The sequence below is a fragment of the Somniosus microcephalus genome, chromosome 14 (assembly GCF_052327205.1).
Source record: "Somniosus microcephalus isolate GS21.2 chromosome 14, FLI_Smic_1.0, whole genome shotgun sequence".
Taxonomy (NCBI): Eukaryota; Metazoa; Chordata; class Chondrichthyes; order Squaliformes; family Somniosidae; genus Somniosus; species Somniosus microcephalus.
The window spans coordinates 96,949,147-96,970,321 of NC_141000.1; the positions used below are offsets into that span (position 1 = coordinate 96,949,147).

General features: G+C 45.7%; 1 protein-coding gene and 1 pseudogene across 1 annotated transcript in view; one reads left to right on the top strand and one right to left on the bottom strand.

The window, feature by feature from the left end:
- Positions 1-21,175, top strand: part of chd1l (chromodomain helicase DNA binding protein 1-like) — a 156,090-nt gene that overhangs the window by 127,027 nt on the left and 7,888 nt on the right. The window contains exons 21-23 of the mRNA XM_086007017.1: positions 8,423-8,537; positions 11,168-11,276; positions 18,202-18,412. Coding sequence (XP_085863143.1) covers positions 8,423-8,537; positions 11,168-11,276; positions 18,202-18,412 — 435 coding nt within the window. The remainder of the gene's footprint in view (positions 1-8,422; positions 8,538-11,167; positions 11,277-18,201; positions 18,413-21,175) is intronic.
- Positions 12,611-13,747, bottom strand: LOC147107741 (uncharacterized; annotated as a pseudogene).

Sequence of the window (21,175 nt, forward strand, 5' to 3'; positions counted from 1 at the left end):
GCTTATTCTGGATTATTTTGATAATTTATATATTCTACCTCTTTGCACAACCCAATATACTGTACTGGCCCATAATACAAGTGTAACTGACTATCATGTTGAATCTCATAAACTGGTAGGAGTAATAAGTGCATGATCAAGAATATATGCTTAAACACAGCACAATTTCAGAAAATGTAAAGTCTGACCAATAAACTAAAAGACACCTCAGATGTGAAAGTATCAAGGAAAACTATTTTTACTCTTCCTGACGATAGAGAACTTGTACTGTTCATAGAAATTTATTTTCATTTGAATGTTATTACACAGAAACAGGCCATTTGACTTATCGGACTGGATTTTCATTGAGGAGGCGGATAGGAGGCGGGACTACAACTTTCGGGGTTGTAGTCCCGCCTCCATTGAGTTCTAGCCAACCCACGCGATTTTGACTTGATTGACCTTGTTGTGCCCGCCCAGCAGGCCAATTAATGGCCACCCGGCAACAGGTGACGTCACAGATTGATATTTCATCTGTCAAGACCTTTTGACAGATGCAATATCAGCGTTTCACAGCTGTTTGAAGCTGTCAAACACTGACAATCTGTACTCCAAGTTAATTCCTTCTTCTCAGGCTGATTTAGAGATCTCTCCGGAACAGAAAGCTGAATGCTGCAATTTTTGACAGATCGCGGCCATTCTGCTTTCTGTGCTGGTGAGATGAGGGACTCCCGAGACCTGAAGGAAGGAAGGCTGTAAAGGTAAGTAAAACTTCTTTAAACACACCAAACACACTTACCTCTGCACTCATGCACCCATCACTCACCTGAACACCGGACATCTTGACCCCTCCGAGCCCTTCAGCCCGACAGCCCGCCTCGCTAACTTGGCGTGGTTTGGAGCCGTTGGGAATCCCACACTTCAAGAATGAAAATAGGGATTAGGCTAAAAACTGCCTGTTAACTACCTGTTATCAGGCAGTTAATTGACACTAATCCCCTTCCTGCCTCAGGGAGGTGGGTCCCAGTGCGGGTCGGGTACCCGCCTCCTTTGAAACTGGCATGGGGGCGGGATGGGTTCGTGCCCCTTGATTTCAGGATTTTAACCCCCCACACGCCTCCAATCCCGCCTCCACGGCCCAATGAAAATCTTGCCCATCAAGTCTGTGCTGTTATTTTTCGCCACCTAGTCCAATCCACTCTCCTGCTTACTCACCATACCCTTTAATATTCCTCTATCTCACACAAATATCTAATTCCATTTTAGAAGAATTTATGGACACTGCTTCAACAATTGTTTGTGGAAGAGAATTTTATATTTTAACCACTCTGTGTGAAGAAACTTTTTCTAACCTCCCTTAATTCATTTTGTGAATATCTTAAATTTGGGCCTCTCATTACTGTCTCACTGACCAGTTGAAACAATCTATCATCTTTTAGCTTATCATAACCCTTCGTAATCTTGAAGATCTCCATTAAGTCAACCCTTAACCTTCTCAGTTATACCAGAAAAGCCCTAACTTCTCGTGTCTGTCTTCATAACTATAGTCCTTCATCCCTGATAAACTAGTGAATCTTCACTTCATATTTTAGATTACATAAGATTACAGAGGATATACGGCACAGAAACAGGCCATTCGGCCCAACCAGTCCATGCTGGTGTTTATGCTCCACTTGAGCCACCTCCAGTCTTTCCTCATCTAACTCTATCAGAATATCCCTCTATTCCCTTCTCCCTCATATGCTTGTCTAGCCTCCCCTTAAATACATCTATACTATTCGCTTCAACCACTCCCTGTGGTAGCGAGTTCCACAGCCTCACCACTCTCTGGATAAAGAAGTTTCTTCTGAAGTCCCTATTTGATTTCTTGGTGACTATCTTATATTGATGGCCTCTAGTTTTTCCCTTCCCCACAAGTGGAAACACTCTCTATCTACTCTATTCCTTTCTCCCTCATATGCTTATCTAACCACCCCATATTGCTTTTAAGTCTTCCCTCTAAAGGAGTGCCCAAAACTTTACACAATACTCTAACTGTTGCTTATACAAGTTCAGTATTACCTCCTTGCTTTTGTATTCTATGCCTTTAGTTAAAAAAAAGCAAGGCTTCAGCTTGCCATATTTACTTACGCTGCCACTTTTAATGACCTGTGTCTGTACACCAACTTACTTCAAACAAGTATTACTTCACATTTTGCATTTACCTTCTAACATTTCGATAGCCTAAAAATGCTCGCCTGCAGTCTTCAACAGTCCTGTCACAATTTGCCATACCCCACAATTTGCTGTCATCACCAAATTTCAATATTGTTCCCTCAATTCTTGAGCCCAGATCATTTATTTATACAGTAAATAAGAGACACTTCAACCCTGTGGAACACCACTCGGTGCATCTTGCCAGTTGGAGAAACTTCCTTTTACTCCAACATTTGCTTTCCACCCTCCAGCCATTTCCAAACATGCAGCTACATCCCCCTTAATTCCATGTTACCTTTGCCATTAGTCTGTAATTGGTACCTTATAAAACATTTTTTGAAAATCTACATAAACCACATCCATTGCAATTCCTTTCCCTATCGTCTCTGTTATGTTTTCAAAGAATTCTATTTGGTTGATTAAGCACAATTTTTGAAATCTGTGCTCTGATGAACTCATGTTTCCCTCCAGTGCTATGTAATTTAATTTTGTATTGTAGACGCCAGCAGCTTATCAATAACTGAAATTAGACTGACTAGGGTTTTAAACTAAAAAAAGGGGGGGAGGGGTTAGGTGAGGGGAAATTTAGAAATCTAAAGAGAAAGGTCAAGGCAATAGAGCAGTGTAGCGATTTGGGTTAAAAATAAGCAGAGTGTGACAGGAAAGGACAGAGTTTAATGGTAGCAATGCAGCACCGAATACGGTCAAAGCAGGGAATAATGGTAAAAAATTTAAATTAAAGGCTCTTTATCTGAATGAACAAAGCATTCGTAACAAGATAGATGAACTAGTGGCACAAATAGAGATAAATGGGTTTGACCTATTAGCCATTACAGAGACATGGTTGCAAGGTGGCCAAGGTTGGGAACTAAATGTTCCAGGGTACTTGACATTTCAAAAAGACAGGCAGAATGGAAAAGGAGGGGGAGTAGCCCTGATAATAAAGGATGACATAAGGATAGTAACAAGAAAGGCACCTTATCGAATGCCTTCTGGAAATCCAAATATACTACACCATCTGGTTCCCCTTTATCCACTCTGCTCGTTACATCCTCAAAGTACACCAGTAAATTTGTCAAACACGATTTCCCTTTCATAAAACCATGTTGACTCTGCTTGATTTTATTATGATTTTCCAGATGTCCTGCTATTACTTCCTTAATAATGGATTCCAGCATTTTCCCAATGACAGATGTTAGACTAACTGGCCTATAGTTTCCTGCTTTTTGCCTCCCTCCTTTCTTGAATAGGGGCGTTACATTTGCAGTTTTCCAATCCGCTGGGACCTCTCCAGAATCCAGGGAATTTTGGTAGATTACAACCAACGCATCCACTATCTCTGCAGCCACTTCTTTTAAGACCCTAGGATGTAGGCCATCATGTCCAGGGGACTTGTCAGCCTTTAGTCCCATTAGTTTGCCTAGTACTTTTTCTCTAGTGATAGTCATTGTTTTAATTTCCTCCTTCCCTATTATCAATTATTATTGGGATGCTTTTAGTGTCTTCTACCGTGAAGACCGATACAAAATATTTGTCCAAAGTCTCTGCCATTTCCCTGTTTCCCATTATTAATTCCCCAGTCCCATCCTCTCAGGGACCAATGTTTACTTCAGCTACTCTCTTCCCTTTTATATACCTGTAGAAGCTCTTACTGTCTGTTTTTATATTTTTTGCTAGTTTACTTTCATAATCTATCTTCTCTCTATTATTTTTTTAGTCATCCTTTGCTGGTTTCTAAAAATTTCCCAATCCTCTGCCCTACCACTAATCTTCGCAACATTGTATGCCTTTTCTTTCAATTTGATACCATCCTTAGCTTCCTTAGTTAGCCACGGATGATTCACCCTTCTCGTAGAGTCTTTCTTTCTCACTGGAATAAACCTTTGCTGAGAGTTATGAAATATCTCCTTAAATGTCTGCCACTGCTCATCTACTGTCTTACCCTTTAATCTATTTTCCCAGTCTACTTTAGCCAACTCTGTCTTCATACCTTTGTAATTGCCTTTATTTAAGTTTAGGACACTAGTTTCAGACCCAAGTTTCTCACCCTCAAACTGAATTTGAAATTCCACATGTTATGATCACTCTTCCCTAGAGGATCCTTTACTATGAGATCATTAATTAATCCTGTCTCATTACACATTAGCAGATCTAAAATAGCCTTCTCCCTGGTTGGTTCCACAACATATTGTTCTAAGAAACCATCCCGAATACATTCTATGAACTCGTCCTCAAGGCTACCTTTGCCAATTTGATTTGTCCAATCTATATGAAGATTAAAATCACCCATGATTATCGCAGTACCTTTCTTACAAGCCCCTATTATTTCTTGATTTATACTCTGTCTTAAAGTGTAGCTACTGTTAGGGGGACTATATACTACTCCCACCAGTGACTTCTTTCCCTTACTATTTCTTATCTCCACCCAAACTGATTCTACATCCTGATCTTCTGAGCCAATATCATTTCTTACCACTGCACTGATCTCATCCTTTAATAACAGAGCTACCCCACCTCCTTTTCCTTTCTGCCTATCCTTCTGAAATGTCAAATACCCCATAATATTCACTTTGCAACCACGTCTCTGTAATGGCAATCTGATCATACCCATTTATTTCTATTTGTGCCGTCAAACTTTTTTACGCAGCGAGTCATGAGGACCTGGAATTCGCTGTCGATGGAAGCGGAGACACTATGGGCAGGATTTTCATTGGGCCGTGGAGTTGGGATTGGAAGCGTGGGGGGGGGGGTTAAAATCCCAAAATCAGGGGTCCCGACCCCATCCCGCCCCCAAACACGCCTCCATGCCAGTTTCAAAGGAGGCGGGTACCCGCCCCGCACTGGGACCCGCCTCCCCGAGGAGGGAAGGGATTAGTGCCAATTAACTGCCTGTTAACAGGTAGTTAACGGGCAGTTTTTAGCCTAATCCCTATTTTTAAGGTTGAAGTGTGGGATTCCCAATGGCTCCAAACCACGCCAAGTTAGAGGAGGCGGGCCGTCGGGCTGAAGGACTTGGAGAGGTCGAGATGTCCGGTGTTCAGGTGAGTGATGGGTGCATGAACATAAGAACATAAGAAATAGGAGCAGGAGTAGGCCAATCGGCCCCTCGAGCCTGCTCCACCATTCAATAAGATCATGGCTGATCTGATCCTAACCTCAAATCTTCTATCACTCTACATCCCTCCCGAACCCATGTGATCTCCTGGGAGAGGCGAAAAACCAGATAAAAAACCCAATGGCCAATTTGGGAGAAAAAAAATCTGGGAAATTCCTCTCTGACCCATCTAGGCGATCGAAACTCGTCCAGGAGATCACTGTCCCTATATTTTCTACAGTACTTACCTTCTGTAAAAGGTGATCTCCACCCCAGCCAGAAACAGGAATAGAACCATCTCCTGAAATCTAATACATAATTAGAACACAAGAAGTAGGAGCAGAACCAGGCTACACGGCCCCTGGGCCCGCTCCGTTACCCACAGGACCATGACTGTTCTGAACATAGACTCATGTTCAATTTCCTGCCCGCTCCCCGTAACCCCTAATTCCCTTTACTTCTAAGAAACTGTCTATTTCTGTTTTAAATTTATTTAATGATGTAGCTTCCACAGCTTTCTGGGGCAGCAAATTCCACAGACCTACTACCCTCTGAGTGAAGAAGTTTCTCCTCATCTCAGTTTTGAAAGAGCAGCCCCTTATTCTAAGATTATGCCCCCTAGTTCTAGTTTCACCCATCATTGGGAACATCCTCACCACATCCACCCGATCAAGCCCCTTCACAATCTTATATGTTTCAATAAGATCGCCTCTCATTCTTCTGAACTCCAATGAGTAGAGTCCCAATCTACTCAACCTCTCCTCATATGTCCACCCCCTCATCCCCGGGATTAACCGAGTGAACCTTCTTTGTACTGACTCGAGAGCAAGTATGTCTTTTCTTAAGTATGGACACCAAAACTGTATGCAGTATTCCAGGTGCGGTCTCACCAATACCTTGTACAACTGCAACAATACCTCCCTGTTTTTATATTCTATCCCCCTAGCAATAAAAGCCAACATTCCATTGGCCTTCTTGATCACTTGCTGCACTGGCATACTAACTTTTTGAGTTTCGTGCACCAGGACCTCCAGATCCCTTTGTACTACAGTATTTTCCAGCTTCTTGCCATTAAGATAATAACTTGCTCTATGATTTTTCCTGCCAAAGTGCATAACCTCACACTTTCCAGTATTGTATTCCATCTGCTAAATCTCTGCCCGCTTACTTAGCCTGTCTATGTCCCTTTGCAGGTTTTTTATGTCCTCCTCACTCACTACTTTCCTTCCCATCTTTGTATCATCTGCAAATTTTGATATGTTACATTCGGTCCCCTCCTCCAAATCATTAATATAGATTGTAAAGAGTTGGGGACCCAGCACTGACCCCTGCGGAACACCACTAGTTACTGATTGCCAGTCTGAGAACGAACCATTTATCCCAACTCTCTGCTTTCTGTTAGAGAGCCAATCCTCCACCCATGCCAGAATATTACCCCCAATCCCATGATTTTTTATCTTGAGCAATAATCTTTTGTGTGGCACCTTGTCAAATGCCTTTTGGAAGTCTAAATACACTACGTCCACTGGTTCCCCTTTATCCACCCTGTATGTTACTTCCTCAAAGAACTCAAGCAAATTTGTCAAACATGACTTCCCCTTCATAAAACCATGCTGACTTTGTCCTATTAAATTATGTTTATCCAAATGTCCTGTTACTGTCTCCTTAATAATGGACTCTAAAATTTTACCAACCACAGATGTTAGGCTAACAGGTCTATAGTTTCCAGCCTTCTGCCTACTGCCCTTTTTAAATAAGGGTGTTACATTAGCAGTTTTCCAATCTGCTGGGACCTTTGCTGAGTCCAGGGAGTTTTGGAAAATTATTACCAATGCATCCACAATCCCTACCGCCACTTCCCTCAAGACCCTAGGATGTAAGCCATCAGGTCCAGGGGATTTATCCGCCTTGAGTCCCGTTCGCTACCCACGCCCGGTTCACGGGGCCTTACTGTGCCAGCAGCGGCGCAAGTTAAGGTGGAGGTGCGGGGCGGCCGCCTGCCAGCACCTCCGTCCCCGGCCTCCTAACGCCCCCCCCCCCCCCGCGGCATTGCCAGCTGTTTCCCGAGAGCCCGGCACGTCTCCTTGGTGCGGGGCTCATTTGCCGGCACTCGCGAGCGGGGATCGCTCTGTTGCGGGCACCTCCCCCTTAACAGTGGGAGGAAGGCCTGCAGTGCCGCTGCGGCACGTTGCGCTGCGATATTCAGTTTCAGCGCCCTAAGAGGGACGCGGAGCGCCTCGAGCCTCGCCCGTGTCCCTCGAGGGGCAATGAAACTGAATATCTGACGATCGCTAAAGCCTCGAACGCTGCGCTAAATCCTGCGCTCAGGCGACTTTTGCGCCACTTTGGCGCCCCAACCCAATTTCTAGGCCTCAGTATTTGACAGCTTCAAACAGCTGTGAAACGCTGATATTTCATCTGTCAAAAGTTCTTGACACATGAAATTTCAGTCTGTGATGTCACCTGTTGCCGGGTGACCATTAATTGGCCTGCTGAGCCCGCTGGGCGGGCTCAACAAGGTCAATCAAGTTAAAATCGCGTGGATTGGCTACATCTTGATGGAGGCGGGACTACAACCCCGAAAGTTGTAGTCCCGCCTCCCACCCGACTCCTGAATGAAAATCCTGCCCTCAATGTTTTCAAGGGGAGACTGGATAGGCACTTGCGGGAAATAAACTTGCAGGGCTACGGGGATAGAGCGGGGGAATGGGACTGACTGGATTGCTCTACAGGGAGCCGGCACGGTCTCGATGGGCCGAATGGTCTCCTCCTTTGCCGTATGACTCTATGACTATGACTAAGTAACATAAACACTATCATAGCAGAAAGTTGAAGAATAGGCCAATTTCCACGTTGTTGTATATTCCCTCTCCATCTGTGACCAACAACTGAAATTGTAGTTTGGCTCTATGTTCTTTCTTACTCATGATTCTTATTTTAATCTGTGATTCACATGACATTCATTAACAACAAGAGCATATTTCTGTCCCTGGTAATGATGTCATCTACATACCTTGGTTAGACTATAACTTTATATTTCCTCTGAACAAATCATTATATTTTTACAGGTACAGGTTATTCATTTTGTGGATATTTAAATAGCTAATAATGCCCATAATCTAAATATGTATAACAAATAGAATGTTTTTCTAGTTGGCATTGATAGTTGCCCAGCAAAGAGATCGTTCCAACAATCTCTCCGGAATCAAGCTGACAGCTTTAGAAGAAGGACTGAAAAAGCTCCACAGAGCAGCCAGGAAAAGAACTGGTATGTGAATGTTAAAGTGTTAGAGTTTCACAGAAATCACAGAAACCTCACAGTACAGATAGAGGCCATTTCGGCCCATCGAGCCTGCACCGACACATATCCCTCCCAATCCCCGGAACCCCTACACCAACACATATCCCACCCTATCCCCGTAACCCCACGTATTTAATCCCCCTAACACTAAGGGTCAATTTTTATCATAGCCAATCAACCTAACCTGCACATCTTTGGACTGTGGGAGGAAACCAGAGCACCCGGAGAAAACCCACGCAAACACGGAGAGAATGTGCAAACTCCACACAGACAGTCACCCGAGGCCGGATTCGAACCCGGGTCCCTGGCGCTGTGAGGCAACAGTGCTAACCACTATGCCACCGTGCTACATTTACACTACCAATGTAGCATCGAAGCAAAATGGTTTTGCTTTGCATCGACACTTAAGTTATGTGCAAGTCTGGAGTCACAGAGTGAAGCGGAGTCTCACTCAGCTTTGCTTGCTGAGTCAGGTGGTGCCCTGACTCTGGATTTACATGAGAACTTTAGTATTGGTGTGAAGTGAAATGGCATCAACACCAACACTATGGTTGTAGTGTAAATGAAGCATAGATTTTAAAGCACAGAATCAGGCCATTCAGCACAACAGGTCTATGCGCCACACGTGTGGTTTTTATGCTCCACATGAGCCTCCTCCCGCCTTACTTTATCAGCTTAAATTTATGTTACTTGCGCTCGACTAATTAAAATATGACATTTCTATTAAGCAATCTGAAGGGCTTAGAACTCGCTAGCTATCGTTCACATGTTGTGAAGAAAGCTTATTCCCACAATGTATTACATCGCCCAGCAATTAAATACAATCCACCGGGATTGGCAGCACGGTAGCATAGTGGTTAGCACTGTTGCCTCACAGCACCAGGGACCCGGGTTCGAATCCGGCCTTGGGCGACTGTCTGTGTGGAGTTTGCACATTCTCCCCGTGTTTGCGTGGGTTTACTCCGGGTGCTCCGGTTTCCTCCCACAGTCCAAAGATGTGCAGGTTAGGTTGATTGGCTATGATAAATTGACCCTTAGTGTTAGGGGGATTAAATACGTGGGGTTACGGGGATAGGGTGGGATATGTGTTGGTGTAGGGGTTACGGGGATCGGGTGGGATATGTGTCGGTGCAGGCTCGATGGGCTTAAATGGCCTCTATCTGCATTGTGGGGTTTCTGTGATTCTGTGATTGTGCCTTAACTTTTGGCTCTAAAGACCAAAAAAGCTATTTATACATTTTTGTATTTTATAATCATATAATTTGATGCTATAAATGCCCCCTTCAAAGAGAAATTACATTATCTGTCAAATGCTTGGATTTTTTTTACTGTGTTAGAATGTAATTGAAAAGTCCTCCTTAGTTTTTAACGCATCACAATCAGTAAAGAAATAAAAGTGCTCAGAGGTTTGAATATTTTATTTAAAGTTTCCTCAATGCAAAACACAGTCTACTGCTAGTAATACAGTAATTTTTTTAATGCTTAAAGAATTTTAATTATCCAATAATTTGAATTAAGAAACATAAGTAACAGAGCAAAATGGGAGTTTAGTTTTTAAAAGTTGAAATCATTTGAATTAACTGAGGAATGAACTAATTGCTACAAATCTAAAAAGAGCATTTTGATTTTATTTAACTTAATTTAATGATGCTTACATGACTTGAATTAACTTATTTATTCTATCTTTGTATGCAAATGGCAGTGGTTAAATTTAAAACTAGTGTATATATGCACTTAAGCTGTGTTGAAATGTATTTTGTGACACCACTATGACTTTATGGCCTAGAAATTGAGTGGGCTTTGCGCCCATTTTGCGGCGCTAGAGGTCATTGCGCTGGACTTACAGCCGGTTCAGAAATTCCCTGGGGCCCTACCATCGGCGGTAGACCGGTTGCGCTGCGCCGGCACCGATGACGTCATCGGTGTGCGCAGCGTCCCGGTTGCCGTGGTGACGGGCCCCAGCGCCGAAATTGAGTTGCAGCCGCAACTAAGACTCTGGCAACCGAGTCTTACAGGAGTTTGCGCCGGCGCATTAAGGTCGCGCGGCGGCCGGCCGCTTTCCCGCCGGCCGCCTGCCCGCACCTCCCTCCCCGGACTCCTCCACCCCCCCCCCCCCCCCCCCCGCGGAACAGATGCTTCTGGGCTGCGAGCCCGGCACTTCCCCGAGGTGCCGGGCTCATTTTTGTGAAGATTTTACCGGCCAGCGGGCGGGTGCAGGCAGCTCCTCCTTAACTGAAGGAGGAGGCCTGCACTTCCCGAGCCTGCCGCACCGCATCGGGCGCCGGAATAGCGCCGCAATGCGGCAGGTAGCGCCCATTTTCAGGCGCAAACACCCTTCAGTAGCGCCGGCAGCCGTTTGGGCGCGCCGCTACTGAATTTTTGGCGCGCGCAGGGGGACTTAGCGCCGGCGCTAACTTTCCGGCGCTAAAGCCCTGGCGCGGCGCCAACTGAATTTCTAGGCCTATATCTTTTTCTACTTAATCCTCTTCAAAAAATGTTTACCATGCATTTTTATTTATTAGTATTGATATACAATTGCATGCACAATTACATTTTGACATTGTGTATTTGAATCATGTTTGATTCTTTCTTTTCAGCAAGTGTGCATCTCCCACGAATAGGGCATACAACCAAAGGATTTAACTGGTATGGCACCGAAAGACTTATTCGGAAATACCTTTCATCACGAGGGATAGCAACGTACATGTATCCTTGTGTTCTAGACAGTGATGTCTATTGCTTATTTTATAGGATAAGCTGCAGGTTTTTTAGTTTCCTGGACTAACTTTAAAAAAAAAATCTAAATGTGAGTAGAAGCTCCATCAACATAAACTTTCATGCACTGCATGTAAATTGTGCCCCTCAAAATATTACTTTTAGGTTTATATTGAATTCTTAGGGACACAAATATAATGACTGAAATTGGAATGTGGGCAAGACCTTACCATGCTTATGATATTGCTGATGTTATGCTACTAATTGAATCTGAATTTTCTGCAATTCTGTGGTTCATACTGCGTTCTTGACCTTGTTTCTAAGCCCCTGCATTAGCCTGATATCTGAAAATCATCTGCCACCTCTTTCCTGCCCACCTTGGTTTGTGGACCTTGACTTCAACACATCCAGGCTCAAGCTGTAGGGATTCCTTACCATTCAGTCTTCAACCCAGATCTAAAAGTATTTTGATACCCGTATAGATAAATAAGACTATGGTGACAGGTGAAGAGAACAGGGAGAAAATACTTCCCTGAAAACCATCAATTGTAGTTTTAAACTGATCAGCGAAGCCACTATCCAAAACAACAGAGCTACTTGAATTAAGTTCCTTGCGCCCCCCCCCCCCCCCCAACCACACCATCCCCCTTCACCAGAGGTGTGCATGATGAGGGGTGGAAAGTACCAAAGTCAGAAAATGGAGAATAATTAAACATGTAAAAATATAAAAAAGTAAATTCAAAAGGAAATGGTAATTTAAAAATGCTCTACAGAGAGCCGGCACGGACTCGATGGGCCGAATGGCCTCCTTCTGTGCCGTTATGACTCTATCTCTAGTGAGGCATTTAATCTAACCAAGGTGTTACATTTTGGGATCTTTTGACCATTTTTCCACAGAAAGGATTGAGAATAAAAGTTACTTTAAGGGTTGTATTGTAAAACATAGTTGGGGTGAAATTGGATGGCGCCTGCTTGCCGGCACGAACTGGGCACAATGGTGGAACCCTGCACCGGAATGGGTAGGCCCGAGACGCATTCGGTCTTGGGCCTCATTTAAATTTGACCGACGCGCTGCGGACGTGTGCTATATGTGCCCAGGCAGAGCACTGGTGAAGCGGATTTAAATTTCAGGCCACTGCATCGCTGGCAGCAGCCCTCAGATAAGGAGGTGATTTTTTTTCCCCCCAGAAATATACTTTATTCATAAAATTTGTCAAGATACATTACAATCCAAATATCACATTTCATATAGTAATATAGTACAATACAGTTTAAATGCAGTACATGGCACTCCATTTACAGAAAGGTTACATGTACATTTACATTCAACATTTTCTAAGACTTATAGCCCGAGGAGTTTTACACTGGTTCGAGCCCCTCGGTGTACAATGGCGGGACGGCCTTGAACTGCGGCCTTTCCCCATTGAGCCTTTGCAGCAACTGCAACGAGCTTCAGTGCGTCCCTCAGCACGTAGTCCTGGACCTTGGAGTGTGCCCGTCTGCAACATTCGGTCGTGGACAACTCCTTGCACTGGAAGACCAGCCGGTTTCGGGCAGACCAAAGGGCAGCTTTCACCGAGTTGATGGTTTTCCAGCAGCAGTTGATGTTTGTCTCGGTGTGCGTCCCTGGGGACAGTCTGTAGAGCACAGAGTCCTGTGTTACGGAACTGCTCGGGATGAACCTCGACAAAAACCACTGCATCTCTTTCCAGACCTTCTTTGCAAACGCACATTCCAGAAGGAGATGGGTGGTGGTCTCTTCCCCACCGCAGCCACCTCGAGGACAGCGTGCAATGGCGCTGAGACCCCGGGTGTGCATGAAGATCTGACGGGAAGGGCCCTTCTCACCACCAGCCAAGCTATATCTTGGTGCTTGTTTGAAAGTTCTGGCGGTGAGACATTCTGCCAAATGACTGACAGTCTGCTCGGGGAATCATCTGACAGGATCCACCATCTTCTTTTTCTGTAGGGCCTCAAGGACGTTATGTGCAGACCGCTGCTTGATTGACTTGTGGTCAAAGGTGTTTTTCTGCACAAACTTTTCTATGAAGGACAGGTGGTTCTGCACGGTCCAATCAAATGGAGCGTTCTGCGGCAGCGTGGCCAGACCCATCCTTCGCAACACCGAGAACAGATAGAACCTCAGCACGTAGTGACACTTGGTGTTTGCGTTTCGAGGGTCAATGCACAGCTTTATGCAGCCACACACAAAGGTGGCTATCAGGATGAGGGCGACGTTGGGTATGTTTTCCCCCCCCTTTATCTGGAGATTTGTACATTGTGTCCCTGCAGACACAGTTCATTTTCGATCTCCAGATAAAGTGGAAGATGGCTTGGGTGACCGTTGCGACGCAGGAGCTGGGTATGGGCCAGACCTGCACCACGTACAGCAACAGCGAGAGCACCTCGCGCCTGATGACCAGGTTCTTGCCCGCAGTCGAGAGGGAGTGTCGCTCCCACATTCCCAGTTTTTGTCTCACCTTGGCGATACGCTCCGGCCCCTCCGAACCATATTCCCAGCACCTTCAGGTAGTCTGACCTGACGGTAAAGGGGACAAAGGATCGGCTGGCCCAGTTGCCAAAGAACATGGCCTCGCTTTTGCTGCGATTTACTCTGGCCTCCGAGGCCAGTTCAAACTGGTCGCAGATGCACATCAATCTGCGGACCGACAGCGGATCCGAGCAAAAGATGGCGACGTCGTCCATGTACAGGGAGGTCTTAATCTGAGCGTCTCCGCTGCCTGGGATCGTCACCCCTCTTATGCCCATATCCTTCCCGATGGACTTGGCAAAAGGTTCGATACAACACACAAACAAGACAGTGGAGAGAGGATAGCCTTGCCTGACTCCAGATTTGATCGGAAAGCTTTCCGATTCCCACCTGTTGATTAGAACTCTGCTACTGATGACTATGTAGAGCAGTTGGATCCAATTGTGGATTCCGCCCCCCCCCCCCCCCCCCCCCCCCCAAAACCCCATTTTGGAGAGCACGTCCATCATGAACGTGTGCGATACTCTGTCAAAGGACTTCTCCTGGTCCAACATGATTAAGCAGGTGTCCACACTCCTGTCCCGCGCGTAGGCGATCGTATCCCTGAGTAGCGCGAGGCTATCAGAGATCTTCCTGTCGGGTACGGCGCAGGTCTGATCTGGGTGGATCACCACCTCCAGAGCAGACCTGACCCAATTGGCGATGACCTTGGACAGCAGTGAAATGGGCCGCTAATTTCTGATCTCTTCCCTCTCCCCCTTCTGCTTGTAGATGAGGGTGATGATGCCTTTCCTCATGGATTCTGACATGCTGCTGGCCAGAAGCATATCCCCGTACACTTCCAGCAGGTCTGGGCCGATCCAGTCCCACAGAGCCGAACACAAGTCAACCGGTAAGCTGTCGCTTCCGGAAGTTTTACTCGTCTCGAAGGACTGGACGGCCTTTGTCAGCTCATCCAGAGTTAGCGGGTGATCCAGACTCTCCCGCTTGCTGTCGTCTAAAACCTCCGAGATAGATGACAGGAAAGATTGCGAGGTCGCGCTGTCTGTGGGCTTCACGTTGTACAGCCTGGCATAAAAGGATTTGCTGATCCTTAGTATGTCAGGCTGCGAGGACGTCATAGAGACATCTTCTTCCTTCAGGCTGTTGATGACAGAGCTCCCTGTGTACCTTTTGGAATAAGACATGCGAGCACATCTCATCCTGTGCCACGGCGCGAACTTGGACTGGATCTTGGAGGACTCTGAGGCTTGCTGGCTCTTCACCTCTTGGGGTTCCTCTCCGACATCGACCCCCATCGACTGCAGCAGGAGCAGATTCTGCATGCTTTTCTGGAGTCGGGACATTTCCCTCTGTCTCTCTCTCACCTTCTGAACACCTTTGAGGATCAAGAAACTCTTGATGTTCGCCTTGATTGTTTCCCACCAGTGCGTCGGGGAATCAAAGAGGGGGTTCACGGTTCTCCAACCTTTGTATTCCCTTTTGAGTTCCTCAATGTTTTCTGGGGTCAGCAGCTTCCATATCCCCCTGCCAACTTTCTGGTCTTCCTGTGGGTGACAGTTGGCCTGTGGGTGACAGTTGGCCAGTAGGAGGCAGTGGTTAGAGAAGACCACTTTGTGTCACTATTCACTCCAAGTGACAAAGCCACTTCCAAGGTTTGATGCAAAAATGGACAAGACCCGAAAGTGGTGCACAGAAAACCATTTATGTATGTCATCAAAATAACTGAAACTTACTACTAACATATTTTGGTACACCCATGTGCATAACATCTACTTTTGTGTCATTTTTCTTTTCTGAGTGCTTCTACGAGGTGCAACCCCTGTGGCTTCAGCAGAGGTAGTTGCAGGTTGCTCATTTCCCAGCTGCAACTCGTCAGACACTTTTGGCGGACGTCCTCAGGGCTTTGGCGCCTGTGAGGGCCCCGCCAAAGTCTGCTCCTCCTGTGTCTGTGCAGGGGCAGACTCGGCCATCAGGATCCGAGGAAGCATGTGGGGCTCTGACTGAGGGGGAGGCAACGGGGGAGAGGTAGGAGTGCTTTGAGAAGAGCCCCCACTTCCATGTCCCCTCTCACCATCATCCCTCTCATGGGCCACCCGCACTTCCCTGCTAGCAAGGAGCTGGCGAGCACCTTGCTGCACAGCAGTGGGGTGATGAAGGCCCAAGTCTACATTTACATCCCTCCTTGAGAGGAGGTCTATGAGCGCCTGCCATCTGTTGTCCACAGCTAGCATGTGCTCATGTGAGTGGTGCATTTGCTGCTCCATGCAGGTGCCCATCCTTTCCATGGAAGAGCACATCGTCGCCATCGCCTGCGACATGGTGGTGCTCATGTTGGAGATGGACTCCTCCAATCTTTGAACATCTGCAGGCATCATGGCTGCAAATGATGCCAGAGCCTCATGCAATTGTTACTGCCCCTCCAAGATCACCCTTTTTCTCGATGGCCCCGAGGCTCAGCGTCTGCATGCAGCTGAGCACAGCTTAGAGCATCCTGTGCCCTCCGGCAAGAAGTCTCCTCTGCTGTCCCTGTTAACACCACCTGCTCTTGCTCACTTGTGAATTGTGAGACACCAGGTGACAACACTACTCTATGGTGCAAAGGACCCACTGAGGTGCACGTATCTGCGCTGGTGCTGGCTGCGCTTGGGGCTGCTGATGCTGCACCCTCAGAGGCTGGAGGTTCCTCTAAGGAGTTGCCTTCCTCCTCCGGCTAGACAGTGGGGGGGTGGTGGGGGGCAGTAGATGGACCTGTGGGTGAGTAAATAGATGAATTAGAAGTGTTATAATAAGAATGGGTAACGTTACCATTATGCACATGATGACATTTCACTGGCTGCTTACAGCAGTCACCATATGAGTGACTGTTGTATGCCATGTAGCTTTATGAGATGTGATTCTGTCACCAGGTTGCTGGGAAGTCCCCCTCTCTCTGTCTCCCATTTCCAGCATCTCTCGAGCTTACGAGATTGCCAGAGCCCCCTCCTCTGCTGCTGTTAGGTGTGCGAAGACTGGAGGGCCACCTCTGGTTCTCTCCCTCTCTCTGTTGTGGGCTCTTTTCTCCTGCAAGGAGGGAAAGAAGAGAAGTTTGAGCGAGAGTGATGGAATGAGTATAAGGAATGGATGGGCTACATCTGTAGAGGGTGACTATGAGGGAGTTGGGTGACAATACCAAATGGCCTCCTTCTGTGGTGTTACTTGCTATGATTGCATTAGGGTGAGTGTGAGGGGTGGTTTGTCAGATGGGGATGCGAGTATGTACATAGAGAGAGAGGGATGGGTGGACCTGGAAGGTATGTTGGTGTGAGGAATGATGTGCAGAAGTAGGCTTGGGCAGGCAGAGTGATGGGGATGTGGTGAGTGTGGCTTTGTACTCATTTTTCCTGACCTCATTAGATAATTGAATATCTTCCTGCACTGGATCCTAGTCCTCCTCATGACCTCCCTGCTGCTGACCTCCTCTGCTATTTCCAGCCAGGCCCTTTTGGTCTCTTGGGGAGGTCTCTTGCGCCCATCTGCTGGGAAGAGGACCTCCCTGCATGCTCGTACTGCCTCAACCAGAATATACAGTGAGGCATCTATAAAGTGGGGTGCAGCCCTCTGCCTTTGCATATTCGTATTTTTCACTTTGTTCAATAACTCCAACCTTTCCAATGCTCCTTCCACCCTCCTTTACCAACCTTCAAACGAGTTGTGTGCAAGGCTGCTTTAAATATGGGTGCTGGAAATGAGTCATCGATTACATCATCAGACCCGCACCCTATAATAGGGTTGGGGAACACATATGTCTGGTTTAATTGGGACCATTACGCTAAAGTCGCTCTGAAGAATGGGCTGATCAAGACATCGTGTTCTCGACCCGCTACGCAGCCCATACTGACCCGACTCAGAAGTAAAAATTCTGGCCTTAGTGTGGATTTCTTAGTAACTTGATTTGGAGCCCCTTAAACATGGTGATAGGTTTCCTTGCATGCCAAACACCTAGCTGACCAAAAAATAAATTCTTAGAGAGCCAGTCAATATGTACCTTTTTAGCCATCAGTTTCAGGAGATGTAGGGAACAGGTAATACAGCTGCCTGCCTCTCCGCTACGAATGGAGCATGTGAAAAGAAGGCATAGACAGGGAGAAGGAAGAAAAACAAACTTGAGAGTCACATATTTAGAGATATTTAAATATATACAGTTGACTTACCATTTGATTAGATGTTGATGTTTTGTTTTCTTTGTACACACAAAAGAAGAAGTCAATCTTGTCCATTCATTGAGCCTTCCAGACTCTTAACTGAGTGCTCTTTGTGATTTGATAGAGCATGTGGTAACTTTTCGGTTAAGATGCTTTTAATGAACTCTGTATTTATGGTCTCCTTTATTAAACAACCTAATTTAACTTTTCCAAAGATTCATTCCTTTACAAAATATACCAGCTACTACTTCAAAAGACATAATTCCTCCGTATCTGCTTCTGGATCCTCAGTCTCTTCAGCAAAGGAGGATAAAACAAGCAGAAATAGAACAGAGGGCGGTGCTGCAGAACAATCAGCAGAAAGTTCAGCCATTCTACCAGATTTCATGTCTGGAGTGAGTGTTTACTTCTTCAATGTATCAGAAAAGAAGAAGCTAAGCCGTTATTTGATTACATATCTTTTTTCTTTAGATGGGGTGAGTAGTCTGATATATTGTGGTCATTCTCTCTCAACTATATTTTTTAGGTTTCAAAATAATGGCAGTCAGCATTGCTGAAGTAACCATTTGCCAATAGTTAAGTTGTGCATTTTCAATTTCATTGAGTTAGCCTTATGGATTAATGGTGAACAATCCCAATTGTGACTGAATTATAATTTACATTTTAATCCTGTACTGAGAATTTAGAATGGGATTACAACATGGGATTTTATTTTTGTATATACATTTTGAAATCTTAGGGGGAAAAATTCAGTTGGTTACCGCCTCCCGTTAGCGCCTCCGGGGGGGGGGCACTAACGGGGCGCTTGGAACCTAATGCCTGAGCGCGGTGATTTTAGCGGCGCTCGCGAAATTGACCAGTTGTTTTGCGGTGGTGCTAAACACTACTGCCACGATCTCCTGCGTCCGCAGATCGTGACATCAGTCGAACATGCAACGCCTCGGTAGCACCCTGGACCGGATATTGAGTCGCGCCCCCTGCGTTAGCGCCTGCCGCTAGGAACGACAGATAGAGGGGAACGTTTTCTAGTTGGGAAGGGGCTGGGGATCACTATTTAAAGGCGGGCGATTCCTGCCTTTTCTTGTCGGCAAAATTTTTGGTACACGCAGGTTGAGAGGGTGAGAGACGTCTGGAAAGATTTAACGCTGTCCTAATGAGTTTTGGCCCTCAGCACCACTTTTGAGGTTTCTAAGTGCCAAGTTCTTTCCCTGGGCCTATCCATTAATACTTCCAACACAGTTGCTTTAGAGGTCTCTCCAGGCCGATATTCAAGGCTGCAATGAGCAGGGAGTGGCTGGCCAGCAAGATGGTCCCTCCCCTTTAAGAACTGGATGGCACCAGTCTGTCTGGCTTCCATGGTAATTGGCATCGCCTGAGCTTCGGTAGTGTTCTGAGGTAGCGCCTCGCTCCCCGATGTTAGCGCCTTAAGAGAGGTGTGTAGCGCCTGAGGCAAATTTTGCACGCTGAGGCAATAATTAGCGCCGGGTGTTAAACTTTGCACCCGGCCGACATTAGCACCCCAAAATGGACGATACCCAATTTTTCCCCCTTAGTGTTTTGCTAATTTATTCTATGATTTTGTTATCCCAATGTACTTGATTTGAATTTACTTTGCAGTCAGTTTGAACATCCTCCTTGAATTAGAGCATAAATGGAGGCAAGGGAGCGTTATTGGAGAACAAATAAAATGTAGTGTAGAGCTTCCTCTACATTACTCAAGAAATATGCCTAAACCCTGTTGTATTGGAGAAATCAACATGATGTCTGACGTAAGAAAACTACAGGAAACTTTGTGCTATCTGGCACCCACGGGACCGAGCTGCTGCCGTTGCCTCAAAACTGCCGTACTCTCCAGCGTTAATGTTGAGAGATACGGAGATTCTTATCTCCGTATTTGACAACAAACACTGTTGCTTAGCAACAGCTTCTAAAGACTCGGGTGTGGCCTGCAAGCTCTGCAGCTGAAGCTGTTGCTATAGCTACAGACCTTGCACAGCTTGACTGTTCAAACAAAGCAAAAAAAAACAAACAAAAAGAATAAAAAACGGCTGCTGATTTTTGCCGGTGGCTCCAGATTACCGGATAGCTCACCACCGGATAGCACAAAGTTTCCTGTACTAAGCACTTGGTCTAAGCGTTAAACAAAGCTTTAATCAACTGTTTTACAACATGGAGGTCTAGTTGTGTCCATCACTAGTTCCTGTTAAGAATGTCCTGCGCAAGCTGGGCCCGTGCCCGAGTATTTATACTCTCCCTGGACAACGCCACCCGCAGGCCGCTCAGTATTATTTCATAAGTCTTTCTTTCATGAATGACTGATTCATGTCAATGTCTATATTTTCCCATGCTGTGTCTTTTCTCAGTGAAGTACTTCCAATTAGAAGCCATTTTGGTGTTTTGGACTTGTGTCCACTCAGAACACAGTAAGAATGCTGAAATGAATAGAGCCTATTTTTGGACTTTGGCTTCAAATGGATTTTAAACAGGTTTATGCTGGCAATTGTTTATAGTTACAACAGTGTTCCATTTCAGTGAGTCTCAACTTAAGAGCAGGCGTAAGTTGAGCCGTCCAAAAGCAGAGGTCAGTAATAATCACATCACCATTAATCATTTCAAGAAGCTGCAGCAAAGAAGCCCTTGAGCTCGAAGTAACTGGATGCTAATGCCACTACTAAGGCTTATTGGAAAAGGACAAACTAACCAGAAAAAAATTCAAGGAAGTCCAGGTTCATGAACTTAAATTATATCCTGTGGTGAAGAAGACCATGAGACAAGCGGCTCTAAATTTGTCTTTGCGGTCTCTGTCCTTCCCCCACCAGAACCAGGATGGAGAATCAGAATTTGAACCCAATCTCAAATACAGTTGGTATGCCATTTCTAGAAATGGATGTGGTCTTGTGTTTCCCTCTGTGGACACATCAGACTTTTCTTTTTCCCACTTAGACTGATCCATTCTGCTCAAAAGAGTTGGAACATATGATTTTTTTAGATTTTCAATTACTAGCTAATGGTATGACCACTCTCAGACAACCATGTTGTGCCAAAGTATAGGCACTTTGTGCTGTAGACCCATACCAACTAGGAACTAGATTAATATTGCCTCAGATCATTTCACATTGGGATCCTTATAGCCATAAATCAATTTAGGTTGAAGAAGGGAACAACAACATGCATTTATATAGCTAGCTTTAAAGTAAAACAATGTCCCATGGCAC